This window comes from Phocoena phocoena, chromosome 9 (assembly GCF_963924675.1).
Source record: "Phocoena phocoena chromosome 9, mPhoPho1.1, whole genome shotgun sequence".
Lineage (NCBI taxonomy): Eukaryota > Metazoa > Chordata > Mammalia > Artiodactyla > Phocoenidae > Phocoena > Phocoena phocoena.
In genome coordinates this window covers 83886451-83909757 of record NC_089227.1, presented here as the reverse complement: position 1 = coordinate 83909757, position 23307 = coordinate 83886451, and the positions used below count along the sequence as shown (strand labels likewise).

Genomic DNA, 23307 nt, shown 5'->3' with positions numbered 1-23307 from the left:
TGACTTAGGGCCCAAGGACAAGGCTAGTAGAAAAGAAAGTTCAGGGAAGCCTGTCCAAGGTTTGGTCAAGAAGAGTCTTTGTCAGGAGTTGTGGAACTGGGGGCCTCTGTCGGGGCTCTTTTGTCCTTCCAACACTGGAAGTGAACTCATAGGCCCACCTTGGTCTATCACAAAGGCTGGGCTGTACTTCACTATGATAGATTTCAGCTTTGAAATTAGTAAAAAGAGAAGCTGAGACCTGAATCTGCAAGAAATGTGAACTAAAGAATCAAGTACCCAGAATTCTAGGCAAGCTGAAATTCACTTCCCACCCTTTTCTCCCAGGGAAAGCCATCAACATGAAGAAAATATAAATCTCTAATGGAAGCCAATGTCTAAAGAGAAATTGTATGGAATCTGAGACCCAGACTTGATGGGGCAGCCTGGAGGAAGGAGCGTCATGGGTTTGCGTCTCCACTAGTTTTTCTGATGCAGCATACCAGAAACAGAAAAGCAGAAGGTAACATGCAACCAGAGGATACAGCACCTAGCATGATACTTAGCACAATGCAGTTGCTTAATTAGTATTTACTGAATAAATAAACACGAAAGTCCCCTTCTAGCTCTAAGATGCTACTCTATTAAGATGAACCAACTGACACATGTCACAACATGGGTGAATCTCGAAAACATTTGCTAAGTGAAATAAGCCAGTCACAAAAGGACAAATACTATATGATTCCATTTATATATGGTACCTAGAACAGGCAAATTCATAGAGACAGAAAGAGCACAGAATTACCATGGGCTAGAAAGAAGGAGAACAGGGACTTATTGCTTAAGGGGTACAGAGTTTCAGTTTGGGACGGTGGAAAATTTCTGGAGATGGATGGTGATGACTGCACAACACTGTGAATGTACTTAGTGTCACTGAATTGTACACTCAAAGTGGTTAAAATCGTTTTATGGTATGTATATTTCACGACAATTTTGTTTTTAATTTTTAAAGGATGTTGGTAGCATTTTGCTTAAAATGGGATTAAAAAGATAAAGGGGTACAGCTCAGTGTTGCTGTGTTTAAGGGCAACATAAATCAAAGATATAATGCTCCTATATCAGGATTAAAAAAAGGAATAATCAGGGGCTTCCCTGGTGGCTCAGTGGTTAAGAAGCCACCTGCCAATGCAGGGGACATGGGTTCGAGCCCTGGTCCGGGAAGGTCTCACATGCTGCAGAGCAACTAAGTCTGTGCGTCACAACTACTGATGCTGCGCTCTAGAGTCCGTGAGCCACAACTACTGAAGCCTGCGCACCTAGAGCCCGTGCTCCACGACAAGAGAAGCCACCTCAATGAGAAGCCCGTGCACCGCAATGAAGAGTAGCCCCTGCTCGCCACAACTCAAGAAAGCCCACGCGCAGCAACGAAAACCCAATGCAGCCAAAAATAAATAAATAAAATAAATAAGTTTAAGGGAAAAAATTACAAATCTTTAAAAAAAAAAAAAGAAAAGAAAAAGGAATAATCACAATGCAGGAGCTTCCCTGGTGGTGCAGTGGTTAAGAATCCGCCTGCCAATGCAGGGGACACAGGTTTGAGCCCTGGTCCGGGAAGATCCCACATGCTGCGGAGCAACTAAGCCCATGCAACACAACTACTGAGCCTGTGCTCTAGAGCCTGTGAGCCACAACTACTGAGCCTGCGTGCCACAACTACTGAAGCCCGTGAGCCTAGAGCCCGTGCTCCGCAACAAGAGAAGCCACTGCAATGAGAAGCCCACGCACCACAACAAAGAGCAGCCCCCACTCACTGCAGCTAGAGAAAGCCCACGCACAGCACCGAAGACCCAATGCAGACAAAATAAACAAATACATAAATAATAAATTTATTTTAAAAAATAAATAAATAATCACAGCCCAACTTTGCTTCAAACCAAAGAGCTTTTAATGGTGTTTATTCCCAAGAGCCTTAATAGGGGTGGTCTCACACATGCTCCATGACTGTCTTCAAGCCAAACCAGGTCTCTTTCACTGTGGGTAAGATCTGATTGGCCAGCAGAAGGAACTCATATCGATCTGTGTCTCCCAGTTCAAATTCAAATGATTATTTGATTCCAGAGTCATAAGACCAGTCAATGCTTCCTCCACTGACTTGGTCTGAAGGGCAAATGAGAATAAAATCTGGTTATACTATTCCCACTGGCCTCTCACAGCTATGTAACCTCTATATTAAGTTCCACCACTATCAAAAATAAGTCAGGCCCCTATCTGCATGGACCTTGAGAACAGGGATAGCTTAGTAGAGGGCCGTGCTTATGAAAAAATACAAGATTAATTTGAAAAGCAAAAGGTGTTACTCAAATGGACACTATACTTAGCTTTCCTTTGGTGTTCTTAGGAGCCTCTGGCTTCACCCACCCATTTGGAATCCTGCCTGCTCTCCTACTGGCATCTTCTACAGCTTAGGGAGGCTACACCACTTCCTTCTTCAGTTGGGTGCTAGGTGTAAACATTGTTTCCTCTGGTGGGAGAGAAGGGACTACAAATAGAGGAAGAGATTTGGTCCCTGCTCTCAGGGGACTTTCAGTATAAGGATGGAACAGGCTTTGCTCTGATAACAAATAATATGCCCAGCACCTATATGTGTGAGTAAAACCAACAATGTGCACCTGTGTAATATGTGGCCACTTACGTGACAAATGATAAAGGAAGGTAGCATTAGCCTACAAAGACTTCTGACAATCATGACTCAGAAGAGCTAAGCAATAGGTCGGCTCTGAGGCCCATCCGAGGGAGGGCAGGTAGAGGTCAAATGGAGTCACCTAATCCCTAAGAATGGGGCCGAGCAAAGGGGAAGACCAGGGAGGTTATACCAGGGAAAAGTAGGACTAGTGGTTAATATTGGGAATTAACACTATGAACTCGTGTGTCTGGTGTCTTTGCCTTCACCCACAGCAGCAGTAGTAGCACCTGGTAAATAACAAACACCAAATGGCTGCTGACTTGAACTGAATTTTCCTGGGTAGCAAAATTACTAACTTATACCTTTGGTGTGGTCACATGACACAGATGATCCCACTAAGAGGTCCACAGTGGACTGGCTTCAGATTGAATCCTGATTCTGCAAATCATTATTTGGGTGACCTAAGACAGTCACTTATCTGAATCCCAAACGCTTCTTCTGTCAAATAAGGATAATACTACTATTTACTTCATAGGGCAGTGAGAATTAAATAGGATAATATAATGTTCATGATTCGATCAATTGTTGAGTGCTTATTAAATGTGTTAGACGTTATGCTAAATTGGTTTATTTAATCCTCACCTGTGTCACAAGTAGATATTAGTATTAGTCCCATTTTACAGATGAGGAAATCTCAGAGAGATAGAGATTAAGTGAAGGAGATGGGATAATGTATGTAGAATAGGCATGCAGTAAATGTCAGTTGTGATTATAACCATCATTATCAATAAATGACTAAGATCCCATCAGAAAAGTTGGACCACATTAAGGATCAGAGGTATCTGGAGGAGAGTAGTTCACCAGGAAGCTAACAAGCAACATTTATATAGTGCCTTCGAGTTAGTGAACTCTTTTATTCTACATTCTATCTTTAGAGCTTCTCAACAACCCATTTCATAGATGAAAAAACCAAGGGAACCTGGTTTGAGTGACCGGGCTTGAGTGACCTGCCCAAGGTTACTTGGTTCCAAAGTGACAGAACTATAACTCAAACCCAGACCTCTCTCCCCAAGGTCTGTGTTTTATTTCCCCCTGAGAAAGACTCAAGTAACAACTTCTGGACCAAACACCTGTTGTGATGCAGCTCCTTATAGACCTTTCCAGATGAGAAACTTCCCATAAAATGTCTCACCCACCACAGACGTACAGCCATGTCTTGGGTGGAGTGAAGCAGGTATTCAGCCCAGAGCTGCATACCAATCAGGGGCAAGAGGCAAAAAGTACTTAACTGGGACTCGTTCTTAGAGGCAGTGCTTGTCCAAGCTGGAATGAGGCCAGAATCAAGGATAACAGAGTCAGCTCTGGACAGAGATGCAGCAAGAACTTGATTAACCATTAATGGTCACATTACAAAAGATCAGACAGCAAACCCTATACTTGTCTGACATTTGCTTAATGGAAGTATCTTCAACATCTGTGACTTTACCAAAAAAAGCATACTAAATGTAGGCCTTTCAAGGTCTACAGTACTTGTAAATACCTCAGAAAAGGAAGGTGGAAAACTAGATTCCTTGTAATAAAATGGCTGAGACCCCATGTATGTGTCTCAGGGGCAAATTATGCCATTCTGCTGACATTCTGAACTCCAGCCTCCACTCAGAGGTGGCCAACCAGAGAAAACATGCATTCCTCAGCCTCAAGTGGCCATAATGGCCTTCTACCCCACTGCCACCACTCAGAGGCCCTCCTCCCTGGAGGTTCCTCCACCAAAGGGGAGGACAATCCCACATGGAACACAGTTAAAAAGGTCTGGGCAACTGTAAGATCAGTCTTCCCAGAGAATAGCCTAAAAAATATGTAGATAGAGCTCCAAAGCTGTTCATTACATTTGACTTGGGAATCGCCTAAAAGAAAAAGAAGTTTGTGCCAATATGTTCATAGTAGCACTATTTAGCAAAAAGTTGAAACAATCCAAAGGCCCAATAACTGGGATATAGCAGTATAATTGAATAACAAATACCTAGAGCGGAAATAACATAAAACTATGTAGGAAATGTACAATGGAATACTACTCAGCTATAAAAAAAGAATGAAATAATGTAATTTGCAGCAACATGGATGGACCTAGAGATTATATACCAAATGAAGTCAGAAAGATATACCATATGATAGCACTTATATGTGGAATCTAAAATATGACACAAATGAACTTATCTATGAAACAGAAACACACTCACAGACATAGAGAACAGACTTGTGGTTGCCAAGGGGGATGGGAGAGGGATGGATTGGGAGTTTGGGATCAGCAGATGCAAACTATTATATAGAGAATGGATAAACAACAGGTACTACTGTATAGCACAGGGAACTATATTCAATATCCTGTGATAAACCATAATGGAAAAGAATATGAAAAAGAATATATATATGTATAACTGAATCACTTTGTTATACAGTAGAAGTTAATACAACATTGTAAATCGATTATACTTCAATAAAATAAATTTTTGAGCTTCCCTGATGGCGCAGTGGTTGAGAGTCCGCCTGCCGATGCAGGGGACACAAGTTCGTGCCCTGGTCCGGGAAGATCCCACATGCCGCGGAGCGGCTGGGCCCGTGAGCCATGGCCACTGAGCCTGCGCGTCCGGAGCCTGTGCTCCGCAAAGGGAGAGGCCACAACAGTGAGAGGCCCGCGTACCACACAAAAAATAAATAAATAAAATAAATTTTTTAAAGAACTATATGGGAAATGATGTTACATGAAAAAAAGCTAAACGCAGACATTGATTACAACTAGATAAATATATTTGTGTTCAATGACAAAACATTAATGAAATTGAAACTGATAATAAAGTATAATCATTATTGGACTCTTTTTTCTATGAAGTTTTAAAAATACATCATAATAGCAAAAAAGAAAGAGAGAAAGAAAGAAAACCATAATCTGGAAAAAAAAGAGAAACTTTCATGCTCTGAAATATTACCAAATCCGTAGTTTTGGGATTTCCATTAAGTGTTCTAGATATGGTGAGTAAACTATTACTCCTCTGCTCTCCAAGACTCCCATTAAGAAAACCATGACTGGGACCTCCCTGGTGGCACAGTGGTTAGGAATCCACCTGCCAACGCAGGGGACCCAGGTTTTATCCCTGGTCCGGGAAGATCCCACATGCCGTGGAGCAACTAAGCCCATGCACCACAACTACTGAGCCCACGTGCCACAACTACTGAAGGCTGCACATCCTAGAGCCTGTGTTCCACAACAAGAGAAGCCTCTGCAATGAGAAGCCCGCGCACTGCAAGGAAGAGTAGCACCCGCTCACCACAACTAGAGAAAGCCCACATGCAGCAACGAAGACCCAACGCAACCAAAAATAAAATAAATTTTTTTAAAAAATCAAGTAAGCTTTAAAAAAAAAAAAAGAAAAGAAAACCATTACTAACAAGTGTGCTCTCCCTCAGAGTCCCACCATCACCCTTTTACAGACAGAGCTATGTCAGTGTCCCCAGCATGTCGGCACACTCTTCTCTTGTTCAACCCTGATCTGCCCACCTCTGCTTATCCCTTTCTTGCCCCTATTCTCCCCCTCTTTGGAACAGCACTGCCTTGGTCATTTCTTCTCTCTCCTATATCTTCCACCTCTCCCTCTCTATTATTCCCTTTCCCACAGTCAATAAACAAATCTCTTATCTCAAAAACAAAACCCTCCATTCCTCTCTCTCCTTCCCTTCTCATCCATGCTCCTCTGAAAAGTAGTCTACTCACTGGGCCTCCCCTTCTCCCATCCCACGTACTCCTCCAGTAGCCCTCACTCTTCTGAAACTGCTCTGGTTACGGTCACCATAAGCTAGTAATGAAAACCCAATGGTAAGTGTTCTGTCCTTTCCACATTTGACCTTTTTGTGACCTTTTTGTCATTGTTAACCACTGCCTCCTTCCCAATTGCTCCTTCCCTGGTCTCTGAAATGCAAGGTTTTTGGCCTCTCTGCCCAGCCCTGCTGCCATGCCCTCCATCACTGCTAACCACTTCTGCTGCTTAACATCTTACTCCCCTCCTCTGTCCAGGGCTTTTCCCACTTCAGATGACCTCCTTGCTCTCCTGTTCCAACCACCTTCCCTGTGTCAACTACCCTTAAATCTCTCTCTCTGCAGAATCCCAGGGGTATAGAGCCCAAAGCCTACAGGACATCTCCACTTGAAAACACCACACTTACCTCAACCTCAGTATGTCTAGAGCTGAACTCATCTTTCCAGCCCCACCCCTCCTTCACCTTCCTGGATGTCTCCCTCAGTTAATGGCACCATTCAATGACCATCAGTGAGAAACTCTCCACTTCTGATAAACGACAAAAAACTTTTGATTTTACCTTGTAAATGTCGCCCTTCATTCCTCACTGGCACTGCTGTAGTGTGAGCCATCATCTCTCCTCTGAACTCTTCCTGCTCTTCTTGTGGGATGTTCCTACTTCTAGTCCATCATCACCACATCCTCCATGTTGCTGCTAATGTGTTTTATCTAAAACACAATGCCTCAGTGCACTCGCTGCCCTGCTGAAGACGCTCCAATGGCTTCCAGAATCCTTTGGGTTAAAACCTAAATTCTTTAATATGGCACACAAAAACTTGAACTCCCCCAACTCTTGCTACCACTTTCATTCCTTCTTGTAGTTCACAGAGCCCATCATGCAGTTTCACACAGCTGTGCCTTTGCATGTGCTGTTAATGAGCCAGATTGTCCCATTCCTCTTCCCCTTCTCTAGCCTTCAAAATCCTGCCCTCTTCCTAGATGAAATCAAATCCCCCCAACTTTCTAATACTTTTGTACCATGTATAGCCTACTATTGCACATATCATACTAAAGTTTTTCTTCCCATTCATCACCCATATTAAACAGTGAGTTCTCTGTGGGTTCATTATGTCTCCAGTACTTGGAGACAGGTATATAATCATATACAATGATTAGCACATAATATATGCTCAATAAAAGCGTGTGTTTTAGGCACAGTGGGTGCCTACAAAAGTCATTTGTTTCCAAAGGATCCATGGGCATGGGAGCACTAGGGAACTCCTGGGCATTCAACTGTGGGGTCCTGAGTTTCTGGCTTTGTCCATAACAAAGTGAGGGGATTCCTTTGGAGGACTAAGAATCTGCATGTGGGTGCATTAGGATTTCCAACAGCACTGCAGTCATTTCTTGTTCTTATCTCGATTTACTATGGGAGAGAGGAGCATCGGGAAGTCTGACAGCAGGCTCCCAAGCTTTATACCTGCCATTGCCATTACTCCTCACTTGTCCTCCTCTTTGTTTCCCCAAGCTCTGCATGGACAAATGGCTGCAACAGGGTCTATCCACTGAAACCTCTGGGTCCTCTTAAGAGTTGCACCCATTCTGTCCCCACATACAGTCCATGGGTTTACTTAGGGTGTGAGCCTCTCTTAGTCAAGAAATGGGTAATTAATAAAAGTGGTAACTTAGGTCAGAGTCTTGATAAATGCCCATTTTCAGGCAAAGAAATTCCACATAATGAGAGTGAGCCATTAAGGATCAGGACAAGCAGAGCAGAAAACACACAACTCAAATATTTAGGAAGTTCTTTGCTCTAAATACCACACAGTAAGTATATCATGGAGGAGATCTAGCCTCGCTGAAGAAAACTGTGTAAGTTTGGGTTCCCTGCATTTTTAAGGCCTACTCGTTTCATGTCAGAGCATTTAGAGGCTTTGACCCCAAATCACATGGTGCCTGCTATCTTAGTGGGTCATTTGTAAAAACACGTTAGATACTAACAGATGACTGAGCAGACAGGTCCCATTTTGTACTTGGTGCTGTGCAGGCTTGTCAGAGACTGGGCAGCCTTTTGGGCCACTTCATTTTAGAGTGAGAGAACCAAGGAAAGGTGGATAGATAGTGCTTGTCTCTTGGAAGAACAGATGCCCAGTTGCAGAATGTAGAATGGGACAGTCTGATGAACTCGACACTGGTTAATTAAGCACAACACCCTTTTTGTTTCAACCATTTTCACTGGGAAGTAAGCACAAGTTCACTTCTGTTGGCTCTGAAAATACAACAGACCCTCGTTGTTTACTTGATCTTTCAGGTTCTTGCAATAAATACACCAGGGTCATTATTTTGCCACCAGCTCTCCTTGTTCAGGAGTGTGGATGGAAATAGGGTGGGAGTAAGGGGCCAAAGAGAATGTGTACTGACTCAAGGATGTATCCAGGAAGTTGGTTTTCTTTTTTAAACTAGATCCCTACATTGGCTTATTTCCCTATGATTGTCTCTTTTTCCAAGAAGTAGAGCTCACCAAAGTATTTTCCATTATTTGAGGGTTCCAATTTTGACTGATTGAGGCTTTACTGTCCTTGCTAGGGATAAATGTAAGGTCTTGAACTTGGGTCCAGGAAAACAACTGTACAATTACCAGATGGGGGAAACCTGGCTCAGCAGAATACTCAGAGAGCCTGGGGGTTTCGGCTGTCAATGAGCCCAACATGAGTCAACGGCACGACGCCACTGCCAAAAAACTAATGTGACCCTCAACTGCATAAGCTGGATGAGGGCAGTTACGGTCATGCTCTGCGCTATGCTTGTTAACCCCACAACGCGAGTTTTACATTCACTCCTGGAAGCTGCCCTTGAAGAACACAGACAAATCAAAGCATATTTGTAAAATAGCAACCAGAAGGGTGAGGGAAGTTGGGGACATATTCTGAGGGCTTGAAGGGACGGGGGTACTTAGCAAGGATAAGGAAAAACCTAGGAGAAGCAGGTTACTATCTTCAAGTAATTAATGAATTTGTCTCTCAAAGGGAAATAAACTTACTCTCTGGAGCAAGACGATAAACCAGGGCTGGTATGTGAAAACCATAAGCAGAAGGCTTGAGCTCAAACAATCAAATCTGCCCCAACATGGAAAAGGCTCCCTTGGAGGCAGGGGAGCTATCCAATCATAGGCTGGATGACTATATGGTAGAGATTTAAGCACCAGGTTTAGGTAATGTAAGGTTATCTAGAGCTACTAAAAGTACCTTTGATATTCAACTCTGACATTCTCTCTCCCTTGATTCACCATCAAAACCCTGAAAACTGCCTTACAGGGGCTAAAATGCAACTGATAAGATGAAAGATACACCTGAATTTGAATAATCTATTCCATTTCTGCTAGCTGCTGACAACAATCTACTTGAAAGTAAACTGACCAAAAGGTCCCATCTCAGGGTTTATCTCTAATATATGGGTTTCAAAAACCAAGCCTAAAAGCCAAACTGGAAATATTTGCACATTCTCTTCAGCTGGGGTAGCACTTGCTCAATTATAAGCAGCCCCCTGAGATGTCACCATCTGACTTAAGGCTGCCACCAGTTTGCTCATTCCTGAAACAGGAAAGACGATGGAGGGTATCAAGTGACACCTTAGGGAAGCGTTTTATGCCCAGCATACACCAGTGCAGCATGATGACGGATCACAGAGCCAAAGACACCAGGAAGGTATAAGGCAAAGAGCTGAGAGGCAGCATTGCTTAGCATAGAGCAACTGACTACAGATCCAAGAGCTTCAGGTCCAAATCCAAGTGATTATTTCCTAAGCAACAGAAAACACATCCTGGGAATTTATAGTCGAATCAGGCTCCTGCTCACCTAGATAAAGGCAACAATAATTTCATGAACTCTATTTCCCAAGGAAATTTAATTTAGGCAAGTCTTTCAAACCTTTGCCTGTGTCACAATCTTCTCAGTGGTTGGACATATTATGTCTCATTCATGTTTGTAACCTGTCACAAGTATACCCCCATCTCAATACCTATCTTTATGACTGAAACTTATTTGTCCACACCATGGATGTTTGTATCTGAAATGAAGTTTCAGAAACTTACGAGCTCATCAAATTTATGTGACTCGGCACATGTATACCCATAGGGGAACATCAGCAGCTGGGAATAGCTGTGGAAGGTAATGAAGGCCGTGACTTTTCCAGGACTCTTGATAAAGTCCACTATGGATTTCACTTCAACTTCAGAGTTGGCACTGGGTCTATGGTATGAGTCAGAGCAAGGGTTGTTGCTGGCTCCAGGTTGTGATGGGATGCAGAAGATGCCAAGTGAGAACAGTGAGCTTTAAGGAGACAGTGTACGGAGGCAGTTACCATGCATCACTTCAGTTCCTCCTCTGGAAATCAGAGCAAGATTGTCATTGTGTTAGATTGAATTACTACCTAAACACACAGTCAGGAGACCTAACTCCTGGTTAGGTCCAGAAGAGAGATTCTGGACACATCTCTCTTCTTTAAAAACATGGCTCCTCTATATGGCAGAAAGAACTATCAAATTAAATCATCTCCTCTCTGTGGGAGTTGTTGGAAGAAAAGCTAGATTTAATATTATAGATGGAATTCCTGCATTGGGTGGGAGTTCAGCAAGCTCATTTTCTGGGATTTCTTCCAATTCTTAGAGCCCAAGAGTAGAAGAGTCTATGCATCTGTACTTCTAAGTCACAAAGCCACAAATGCAAGGAACCTCTGATACCCTTTCTGTGGTGAGGAAGTCACAATTACTTTTGACAAAAAGGCTACCTTTGGCCTCATTTTCTCAGCTACTGGAGTTACTCATGACCACTGAAGTGGGCCCACTGTGGCCTGGCCAGGGCTCTGAATGCTAGAGAAACTCTGAAGGGACAGGTAGAGGCTGGGACTCCACAGAGTCTCTAAATGATATGGACAAAGTATATATACAACCTATCACCTCATTTGGAGATTATTTAATAAGAACAACAAGCCAGGAAAAATTTTGACTTTGAATTGCTGGACATTGTTCAGTATTTTGGATCTGATGCTTTGATTTTTTTCTTTCCTACACTAAAAAAAAAAAGAATTTGTAAAAGCGATGAATGAAGTTGCCACTCATCCATATCCTGTCAGTGTATCCTTTCTTGGTTCAATGATTCTCATTAATTCATCTGTCTTTCAAGTCTTTAGTGATTGCCTTCTATGTGCCAGACACTATGCTAGGTGTTAGGAACACTACAGTGGAAAAGACAGTTTCTAATGTTACTGCTATCATACCTAATGAGGAAAAACCAAATACATTTTAACTCTGTGATTAGAGAAACATAAGGGGTTTTAACCGGTGCCTGAAAGCAAAAAGGAGCCCCCCAACCAGCCTGGCACTGGACCCCAAAAAATTAGAGCTGTAAGTCAACAAAGGCAGAGCAGGAAGCAAGTATTTTCTCTTTGAATCTATTCTGAAAATCAATTTCTTAATCTTATTCATACTTCATTTTAGTTTTCTTTCTCGAAGCATCCATAGATGATGTAATGCTTCTCCTGTGACTAGATCCCAACCCCCTCTAGTGGTTGGTTCAGGGCTTCCCGGCGCTTCCCGCCACCACACAAAGTCCTGCTCTGGAAGCTCAGAAGCTGAGCCGGGATACAGCTTATGAGAAAACCAAGATGTGAGACAAAATATATTAAATGCTCCTCAGAGCTCAGTGACAGCACTGTGTGCCTGTGAAGGGAATTTAGTGAAGTGTTTTTCAAATAGGTTTTTAAATAGCTTCAATCCTGAATGGGCTTAGCAGGCTGACAGCACTGCAAAGCCATGCAAATAGCTATCTGGCCAGACAACATCTGACTATCCCTGGGGGAAAGTCCCCATGCTCACCTCCAAAACCCACATCCCAGTTCCGGTTAGGATCAACACCAACACTGAGGCTTCCAGATACCTTGAACCGGGTCTTCTGCCACATACGATTCTTTAAAATCCAACGGAAAGAAAATACAGAAAAAAAAAAAAAGACGGTCATTCAGTCCAATGAGAAGTTTCCTTTAGAATTTTGTTAATTTCTCCCAATCCCTCATGGGAAGGCCCTTTTGGAATTGCACTCATTTCCCTTGCCCACAGACTTGACCAGTAGCCCTCACACAGGGTTCTGCTTGGAGCTTCTCGGCCGTCTCACCGAGGCAAGAAGTAAAAAAGCCCCCATCTCCTCCAATGAATACCTGCCAAACCATGTTCCGTAGAACCACAGTCCTCTCAAATGTTAATACAATAACAACAAAAAACAAAAAAATAGTGGGGAGAGCCCGAGGGTCCTGTGATAGAATATTTTGGGAAAATAACAGGGTTAAATTGGCTAATTTACTTCAGAATTTCTAAAGGTTTTTTTTAAATGTTTTAATGTTTTTTATGAAGCTCCAAGAGAGGGATACAGTGGGCAGTATTTCCCAAACTTGACTGTGGAACCCTTTATTCATAGGATATCTCATGAGATGAGTACTACTATTTCTACAAGTTCCTTCTGAACACGCGTTGAAAAATGCTATCGTAGTCTGCTCTCTTCAAAAATAAACTTGAAGCTCTGATTCATTCTGAATATACATGGGGTCACAGTTGCCATAATGGTGTTCTGTAATGAGATTTTTAAAGAAAAAAAACTGCATAACTTGTTTTTGTGATATAACAGAGGATTTCTTCTACAGATTGTAAGTAAAATGCCAGATGCATTGTACTGCCTACCTAAATCCTACAGCAATCTAATTGTCAGCAGGTAACATCCGCCTCCTCTTTTCTATCAATCCTACCATCAAAACACAGAGATAATTGGAACAAATCTCCTAGGTGACTCACAGTGAACACTGAACTCTAATAGCCCAGCCTAACAGCTGAAATGGGCTCTGACCAAGGCAATATGGAAAGATATCATGTGTTGGAAAATGAAATGATTGTAAACATCACTATATGCCTCAATTCAGGGCCACTACTGAGAGATGAAGCATTCCATTTAGGGTAAATCAAGAACAGAAAATCACTTTTGTTTTGTTTTGAAGTTCCTACACATCTCCTTAAATTCTTGTTGAAGAGAAAAAGTCCAGGCTTCCTTTGGTTTGAGAGAACACTTAGCCATCAGGGCAGCAGGAAGATGTCCATCATATCCAATCAAAGTGATGGATGGGTCATTTCCATAATCAGAGGCAATCTGAGCAGAGACAACATATATGTCAATCTCACACTCCCCTTTCACCAGGGAACAGAGGAGAGAATATTAAGGCAATGTGTTTTTTCCAAACATAAACTAACACTGCTGGTCAGTGAGAGTCTTCCAGGACTACAGCCCAATCTCCTATTAACGTGTTTAATATGCCAGTGTCGATACTTTTATTTCCTATCAGAATAATTTACTTATATTAAATAAAAATCAGGTATCACTTATCCATTATCTCTCAAAAGCAGAATTCTTCCAATTAATTTTAGTGAGGCATTTTGCAATGGTGGGCAACTGTGTTTGTGGCTCAGGGGGATCTATGAACCAAAGAAATCTTTTCAGTTTCCTTAATCACCACACAGGCTATACCTTCTCAAAAGTACTCACGACCAACATCAGATTACTTAATTATGCAGAGACTTCTCTAAAGACCCAGAGAACCAGTTAAATTCCATTTGGGGAATTACATTTCTACTTGTGATCAATTGCAGTAGAGTTGAGGTTTCTGCTGGATTAAAATTTATTCATTTCCTGTGCTCAGCCATCCTAAGGCATTATTATTCAACTGTTAAATATCCATTTCATAATACCCTAAAGGTAACTGCATTTTAATTGAAGGGAAAAATGTATCAGCCGGTATGCACGTGGCTGCACATGCTTGAATGATCTGATGTGGATTGATTTCCTTTGCTCATGAATTAACATTCTGATTTATAGCATGTCATTTTTGAATTACTTAAGAAATACCAGACTAGGTCACACCCAGCACGGTGTCCTGACTCTAATTCCAATGAACATGTGGAAGAGACATATCGCTACACCCTAACTTTAAGTGAGATTTGGAAATTTTTCAGAACAACCCAAAAACCTTCAACGAGTTCGTTCCACTTTGTATCTGTAGGTCAAAGTAAACTCTTCTAGCCCATTTATATTCTCTATCTAAGCTCCTTTTGTGATTTTATAGATCTCTAATACATTGTGCCACAGCCCTAGGAGCTCCAGGCAGCAAAGCAATGTTCTCTAATCTGTTCTTATGCTGAATCTGACTCTTGGTGTCCTTACTTGCCACCCTCTTAATCTCTTTTAGCTCACTATCTTTTTTTTTTTATTTATTTCATTTATTATTTTTGCCTGCATTGAGTCTTCGTTGCTGTGCATGGGCTTTCTCTAGTTGCGGCGAGCAGGGGCTACTCTTCGTTGCAGTGCACGGGCTTCTTATTGCAGTGCACGGGCTTCTTATTGCAGTGGCTTCTCTTGTTGCAGAGCACGGGCTCCAGACACGCGGGCTTTAGTAGTTGTGGTACGCAGGCTCAGTAGTTGTGCCTTGCGGGCTCTAGAGCACACGCTCAGTAGTTGTGGTGCGCGGGCTTAGTTGCTCCACGGCATGTGGGATCTTCCCAGGCCAGGGATTGAACCCGTGTCCCTGAACTAGCAGGTGGATTCTTAATGACTGCGCCACCAAGGAAGCCCATAGCTCTATCTTTTAACAGAGCACGCAGTGGCCAGCAGGTTGGGGGGGTACGGAGGTACATGGCAGGGTGCTGGGTGGAGCAATACCAAATTATGTCTGAATGGGTCTGTTTCCTGACTGTGTGACAAGAGAAGGACTTGGGATGAGAGCGTCAGCCATAGGACCACAGGGATTGCTGTGAGGTTAGGTGGGGCCTGACCCCAGAAAGACAAAATAAATGGGGAATTTGGAGCAAAATGACCTTATTTGCAGTTCACAGTGCATTAACTTGTGTAACCTACTCACCGGCATGGATCCCAGCCTCTAGCCAGATAGCCAGCTTGTCTCCTCCTGTGCTGAACTGCAAAACAAGCGTGGAAATGTGAATGGCTCCACCACCACACACCCCTTGTCTGTTCCTCTTTCTGTACTTGATGTGGTTGAGAAGGAGGAGGTGTAGACAGTGATGCTGTCAATTAACTTTTCATTTAACGTAGGGTTTTTTTGTCCCTTTCCTTTAATATAAACTTAAATACAGGCTAACAAGAAGGGCATCATTTGATATTTGTAAAAAATCATTGCAGGTAACGTGATGACATGAAAATATGTTCATCATATGCCATAAATTTTAAAAAATAGATTACCAAATAGTATGATACCATTTTTATTTCTTAAAAGGCTAGCTCATGTGTATGTATATATATGTACACACACAAACACAGGAGAAAAAGGGAGGGGGAAAAGAAAGGAAAAAATAGAAAGATATACAACAAAATGTTAATAGCTATCAATCCCATAGTTGTGAAATTAGTAAAATAGGGATGTTTTTCATTTTTTGTTTCTCTGTTCTCCATTTTTTGCAACGATTGTGTTATTTTTGTAATAAAAATGCTTGTGGTAATCTTTTGAGTCCTTCATAAAAACAGGATGGTAGGGTCTGGAAGTCCTTTCCAGAGTTTAAATTTTATGATCTAAGGGACTCAGTTTTATTTGGAACAGTGGCTTTGCCAATTGAATCAGTAAATGGGGAGGAAAAGATTATTTTTGCACCATCAACTTCTATCTTCCTGCAGCATTCTAAACATCACAGATAAGGTAAATGAGAAATGTAAATCCCTGCTAAAAATTACTTTTCAAGCGTTTTGAGAGTTTTAGTTTAAAGTGTTTCATGCTTTTTCCTCCAAAGAGCTCACATAGGGAACTTTGGAAAACAAATAACATTCTCAACCACGAACCACCGAAACACCGGGGAGAAGGAAAGTCCAGGAAAATCCAAGGGGGAGGAGAATCTGGGGTTTCCTGACCCAACTGTAGGAGAAACAGGGAAAAGGAAATCAAAAGAAAAGAAGGTAGTAAATATGAGCAAATGTGCCGCGGTGTCATAAAGTAGGCAAACCACTCCTTCCAGGCCTGCTTCCGGAGAACCGCTCTGGAGAAATCCATCTGTCCCAGTGAGTCCGTTGGTCCTCAGCCATAACGTTTCCAAATTTAGCAGGGAGTTGTGACATTATCTTCCCCCCTACCCTTAACAAACTCTTTCTAGGAAATCTGGGGAAATACTTTTCACTCTTTTGCAAGGCAAGGTGGAAAAGCTTGAAATTATCAGCACTAACTGTTGTCAGCGTGTACAGGTTGAAGTAAAACCATAACCTTTTTCCGGCTAGCAAGTAAAAAATGCCTGCGTTTCAGGGCATTTGCCTTTGCCATTTGGTTGCCCATCATTCTGCACACCACAAGAACTGTTTTGGTTTTAAATGAGGCTCCAGCAAGTACCTGGAACTTTTATCTCTTTTTCTTTTTAAAAACAAAAACGAAAGAAACGAGTAAAAGAAAAACAAGGCACAGCACGGCTACCTTGATTAATTACAGAATACCTCCCCCTTCCCAGCTCACCCAGGGGCCCGAACCACCTCCCCCTTCCTCTGTTCCTATTGGTGCATACGCCTGTTTCCCTGAGAGCAAATCTATCAAGAGGAGAACATTAATTCACTCCTGCAGGCCTGCGTCAGCTCGCGCAATAAAAAGAAGAAGAAAGGGAGGTGGGGGAAGCAGGGAGGGGGATAGTCAAAACCAGCAAGGACTGGTTAGGAGGAGAGGAAAAAAAAAAAAAAAACACAGCTCTGCAGGCAGAGACTGTACTGACGGCCCGCCTGAAGACCGGGATTCTAGAAGCATCGAGAGGAAAAAATCATCACTGCACCTGCGTACCTTGAGCTCGTTCATGGGTCGGTTTTTGAAAGAATAGACAATGTTCATTTTGCTCACTAGACCAGGGTGCTCAGCAACGAGGTTATCCATTTCTCAGGAAATCTGAAATGTTTAAGATGAAGAAATACACATTTGCAAATGAATAATCTGGTGCATCCATTAGTGACTTTTCTCTCTCCTCCATTTCCATTCCCTCAGGGAATGGAGAGGGCCACGCGGCAGATGCTGTGGGACTGGGGACGCTGGAATCAAAGCTAAGAGATGATGAGTCACTGGGCATCCGTAGGGGCTGGGAAAAGGGAAGCCATTTTGTGGCAGCGGAGCCGGCTCTTTCCAGTTTTGTGCTTCAAACAAAATAGCACTGCTTTGGTTTCCCTGTGGCTTGCCTCAAGCCAGCTCTGAGGTGGAACTTCCCCAGCCAGAAAGCATCTTCCCCTCGCTAGCAGAGGAACACAAATGGTAGTGGCACCAAAAAAAGAAAGGTGGATTTAGAAGCAGACGCTGCAAAACGCAGCCGGGTTGGTTCAGGCCGGGGCATCGGGGTGCCTGCCTCAGAGGCACTTCTGCCACAAGCCACTTCGGCTCCTATTTGCAGGGCTGATTGCAATCCTGTACAGCTGGGGCACCCAAACTGTGTCCATTACTGGGATTGAGACATGTCTGGGCATGTCTAGAGAGTGATCGGCATGAAAACGTTTCCTCCAGCTGTTGCCAGCATTTGGTCTCCGTAGGACGTGGACAGCAATTTGTGAGGCCAGGCAAAGGAGGGAGCGCATTCTGTTTCGGCTACTCCCTTTTCTCCCTCACTCTCTGTACTGGTCCACAGTCCGTACTCTGAAACCCTTTAGGGACCATACATATTTCAAATTAAGATTTGTGTGTGTGTGTGTGTGTGTGTGTGTGTGTGTGTGTGTGTGTGTGTGTGCAATTTTAAAAAGAAAAATACATTTTACACATGTGGCAGTGCTCCATACTCAAGCACATTAATATTTCTGGCAGTAAAATAAGTGAGTAGCAAGTCAGTTCAGGTCAGATTTTGCCCCTAAATGAGTTTAGTTCGGGTCAGGGTTTGCCACCAAATAAATGCAGGGGGAAAATTGTTTTCTAAGTTCTCTGCATTTTAGAATTGCTGATTTAGGGAATCAGCACCTACCAGACAATCTCCTCTCTGGCTCTTTCCTGCTCCTCCACCTCTCTCCTTAACCCCCAACCCCCATCTCCTCATCCCCTCCCCCACCCTCCCAAATCAGTTAGTGCAAGCAGACACCTGTACCCCCCAAGAAAAGCTATGTGTCACAAAGAGGCAGATGTAGCACTGTCCAGGTGATTCAGGTGAAGGAAGGGGCATTCTTCACACCAACAAAACTCAGGAAAGATAGCAGAGAAATTGCACAAGACTTTGCTGCCATGAGGTCTAGGAGAATTTGGCAGGTTGGGAGACTCCACCGTTGGCTGGAAGTCAGTGGTATCAAGTTTCCCCTGATTCCATCATCAGTGGTAGCCATAAAGCACAGCTCTCAGATGGCTTGTGGGTGGCACAGGTCAGAAATCAGCCAGGGGACCTCGAGGAGAGAGTGTGAGCATTAGAGGCTGTCTTGTGCTCACTTAAGCCACTCCTGGACACTTCTAAATAATGCAGTGGCTGCTGGGATGGGCAGGTGGGCTTCAGGTCCTAACTTAAGGCAGTGACACTGATACTGGCTGTGAAATCCTAGGGAAATTTGGAGAAGTTAGGAAATAATATGAGAATAATTTCCATTAAATCACCAAGTGGAAGTATAGGCCTTGTTATCAGAGGAAAGCATGGCCCATTTCTCTGATGTTCATTTTGAAACACCTACCTCTTCCAAGGTATAGATAAGCCTCAAAGTTCAAAGTTGAAGTTAACATTCTGTTCTCTTCTCTAACATTTCTTCATTCTCCTTGTCCAAGAGAACCTAAGATAAATCAGTCACACCTATGATTAGTTTATAGCAATACATTTGAATCTACAGTTGTGAGGGAAGTGGTGACATTCAGGCCCCAATCCCAAGCATTCTTCTTTCTGTCCTATAGGCTTTGGGGTCATGCCTTTCCCTTATTCTGGCAGCACCCTGAAAGGGGATGGGGCATTAATGAGACTTCGGGCCAGACAGATGCTGCAAATACAGGATGACAGTCAGTCCTGTGGCTGTGTTATGGCTCATTCTCCCTTTCTGGGAACCCAGGGTCAGAGGTAACCTCCAATTAAAAAGTAAATGAGTAACAACTTATATTTGCCTACTTTGACTCACACTCTTCAGTTTGCCCTTTGTATTTCATACCAGAGACTCTTTTTTGCCCTTTCCATTACATTTTTTTATTACCATATCCACTTGTACCAAATGCAAAAAAGAGAGGGATAGAACCTTCCTACCCACTGCAGAGGTAGTCCAGACTTCAGGAAGGCCCTAGTGGTACCCACAGGTCCCTTCCCTGGCAGAGGGTACCCAAAGATAAAAAAGGATGGACCTTCAGTTCATATGGACCAGCAAGCCTCTGGAAGAGTGGGCTGTGGGATAATTACTTGAACGTCTTCAATCACAATGGAATAAGCAATTCCCTCGGACTTTAAGGAAACTTCGACTGCCTGGATGCTGACAAAGGGAACTCAGACATGGACTGTCTCTCCTGGGATGGTGGGTGATTTCCAGAAATCAAGCTGAAAGGGATAAAAGGCCAAGGCAATGACTGGGTCATTCCAGGGAAATGGACAGCTCAGCGTGGATAGATTTCAAGAAATCAATTCGTTATCTATTTTACCTCAAGCCTCCAAGACTAGAATCGTTGTGGAATTGCTATGATGTTGCAAGAAGTGTTTTTAAATGTCCAAGCATCAGCATATGTGTTATATGGTTTTCCCCCCATATGGTTAAATATTAAAACTGGAAGAAGGTAAAGATTATTTAAAACTATGGCAGTTTTTTTAACAGTTGACATTCAGGTGATCCAAATCATTTCATAACAGAATATTAATACTATAAATTATTTAGGAGGGAAATAATGCATTAAAGCTATTCAATAATTTTTCAAAATAACTTTCACATTTGATTTCTCTTTTCGTTCTTACAAAACATCTGTGAGATAGAAGAATGGTATATTTATCCTCATTATACTGAATGGGAGAGAAGTCAGTATGACATTGGGCAAGTCACTTACCTTCTCTGAGATGCAGAAGGTAGATGACTTGTCCAATGTCATACAGTTGGGACTACAGCCCAGGAGTTCTGGATCCCAGCTCCATGAGTGAGCATTCCATACTTCTCATCAGAGAAGACAAGATACAATCCAAAGTAAGAGATCTTAGTCATCATGTCTAACTGTGGAGTATTCACTCTGGGAAACAGAAGCCCCCTCCAGGACAGATACCTGAAGATGTTCTTCAGCCTCCAATTCCACCAGAGTTTTTATTTGTTCTTCATTCCTTGATGTGATCTCAAGAACTTGGTCTCTAAAAAATATTACCCACAGACATGACCTTAAAAACAAAACCTAGACACTGTTTCCTGTTGCTTTCTGCTCCTGTTAGTCTCCGCACATAAGAGGTTAATGCAGCAGTCAGTAATCTCTTTGACAATCAAGAAATTAATAAATAGTATACTGACCCACATCCCCAGAATGAGGAGTTGATAGAATGGCTTTACTTCCCCCAAGGAAATGTTATCTAAATAATAATTAAGAGCTGTACCTAATCCTAGCAGGAACTTTGCCAGTAAAGTTACCTTTCCTTTAGCTAATGATTATCAAGTAACACCTGCTGCTCATAAAGCATCAGCTTTTAAAACTTGTCTGTTCCTGTTTTTCAGAAATAAGTTTTTAAAAGGTAGAATAATTAATTTGGTGATTATAAGTGCTCAAAAGAGGAATCAAATTTACATCTGGGTAGACCTAGGGTGTTTTTGTTGTTAACTGAAATGTATCAGAGTTCCATCTCCAAACCCCATTCATGTGGCCCAAACTTGGGGTATTGCTAGGGACAATTGAAACCCAGACAAATCATGGTGTGTGTGTGTATGTGTCTCTCTCTCTACACACACACACGCACACACACAATGAGTAATAAAGGATATCAAGGAGTCCTTGGCAGCAAAGAGAAGTTGCAAAACAAGCAAACAAATATCCTTTAAAAAAAGTTCAGTAGTAGAGCTGGATTTCTTATAGCCCTTTCTTGGTGACAGAGGTTTTTCCTCTCTCCCTTTCTTTGAGTAGGCTGACTTCCTGAATCACCACCCTGCCCATTTATGCAGTGGGGAAGGGATTGGTACAAAGAGCCATAATAAGGGACCAGAACCCAGACCCTCTGAAATCAAGTATCACCCAATTTCCAGTGAACTCCAGTGGAATATATAAGTGATAGAATGTGAGCTCTTCAAGTCTCTTCTGCCTCCCAGTATCCATTGGCCATAGATGGTCTGAAAAATCTTCCATTTGAGTCTCATTCCTTTTGGTTAATGTACAGACTCCCAGGAGTCCTCCTTTAAAATGGGAAGGAACTACGAAAAGTAATACATTGGGCTAATATTTCCTGGTGTGTGTTCTAAGAAATAACAGCCCTTTGAGTTGTTCAGCATAAATAAATAAATAAATAAATAAATAAATAAATAAATGTGGGGAGGAGTTTGAGGATCAAAAAAAGGATAGTTGCAGCAACCTAGATCCCCTCTTATAGGTTTACAATATACACTAATTTAGTAAAAGTTCCTAGAAATTCTATAGTTTGTTTAACTCTCTGATTCCCAAATTTATTTGCTCATCCACTTTTTTGGGCCAAATTTATTTGGCCACTTCATTAGTTCCCTGGAATACTCTTCAAGAAATGCTGTCTAAAGCTCTTCATAGAATCTTGAAACCAAAGTACTTTGGAGCAAAGATGGATCCTACAAAGCCATGAGAGTTGGATTTGGGCTGAAGTCTGCAGCTCTGGTCCTCCCACTTCATGAGGTCCCACTGCCTAGACACTAGATCTGAAGATGGGAGGACTTAAGGTGACATGGAGGATGAAGTCCGGAAAGGTAGGGAGGTGGATGGGAGAGTAACCCAGCACTTACTGAGATGACACAGAGACAAATGACCAAACAGCTTTATTTTCACTGATGTCTGTCATCCCCACATTCTGATCATCAGAGGGGAAAAAGATTAAGGACAGAGACAAATTGGGTGCATGTGCTCTGTTTTCACTTTTTTTTTTCCTTTAAATTCATTCATCTCTTTTTTTATCACTCATTCCTATTATTTCCACTACCCCCTCTCCAAATCTAAAAGAACTCTGAAAATGCTGAACGCTTACACTCATTATTCTGCAACAATCCAGTGAGATATTCTGTGAATCAGGTAAGCAAAATTCAAATAGGCACCAGAAAGCATAACTTACCCCACAGATGTTTCTCCACAGTAGATATGCCCCCAAAAGGACACCAAAAAACAGGATCAATCGCATAGTCAAGGATCTTCCAAGAGTCCAGAATTCAGTGTCACTCCTGAACTTTATTTATAGGGACCACGCCTGAGGCTGACCTGTTGGCAGTCTAAGAACTCAAGTAAATTCCCACATGGTAAAATTCCCACCTGCATGTCAAATTCTCAAGACTGTAGACACCCACCTGTGTGATATCACCAATCCATACATTTTACATTCTTTCAATGAGATAACAAACTCTGATGGAAAGAGAACAAAATTGCTAGAGCATACCAAGGGCAAATCATGCATTTATGATTTAGAACATAAAGTGCCACTAACTCTGACCAGTGACAGAAGCCAGATTAATAGACCTAGAGGTTAAAGTCTTTCCTGGGTCTCTGACAGAAAAGGGGCACAGCATTTATAGTAATTACTCAGGCATCCTGTCTATCACATTCCATTAGTTGCCTCATTTGTTTATTTTTATAATGTTTACCCTGAAACACTGCAATCACTTAGTCCATATCTGCTGTATCTCCCTGTAGATATGACCTGTTCCAGTCCTCACACTATATTAAAACAAAACAGAAGGC

The 23307-nt window shown here is 42.4% G+C and overlaps 1 protein-coding gene across 1 annotated transcript; it reads right to left on the bottom strand.

The window, feature by feature from the left end:
• Positions 1–1945: 1945 nt before the first annotated feature.
• On the bottom strand, positions 1946–22753 carry CPA2 (carboxypeptidase A2). The gene is given in 14 exon segments (XM_065883579.1): positions 1946–2133; positions 8449–8526; positions 10003–10009; positions 10538–10736; positions 12319–12410; positions 12580–12688; positions 13569–13595; positions 13597–13634; positions 15353–15451; positions 17299–17400; positions 19850–19978; positions 20686–20767; positions 22688–22722; positions 22724–22753. Coding segments are annotated over 14 exon segments (1215 nt in total).
• Positions 22754–23307: the final 554 nt, after the last annotated feature.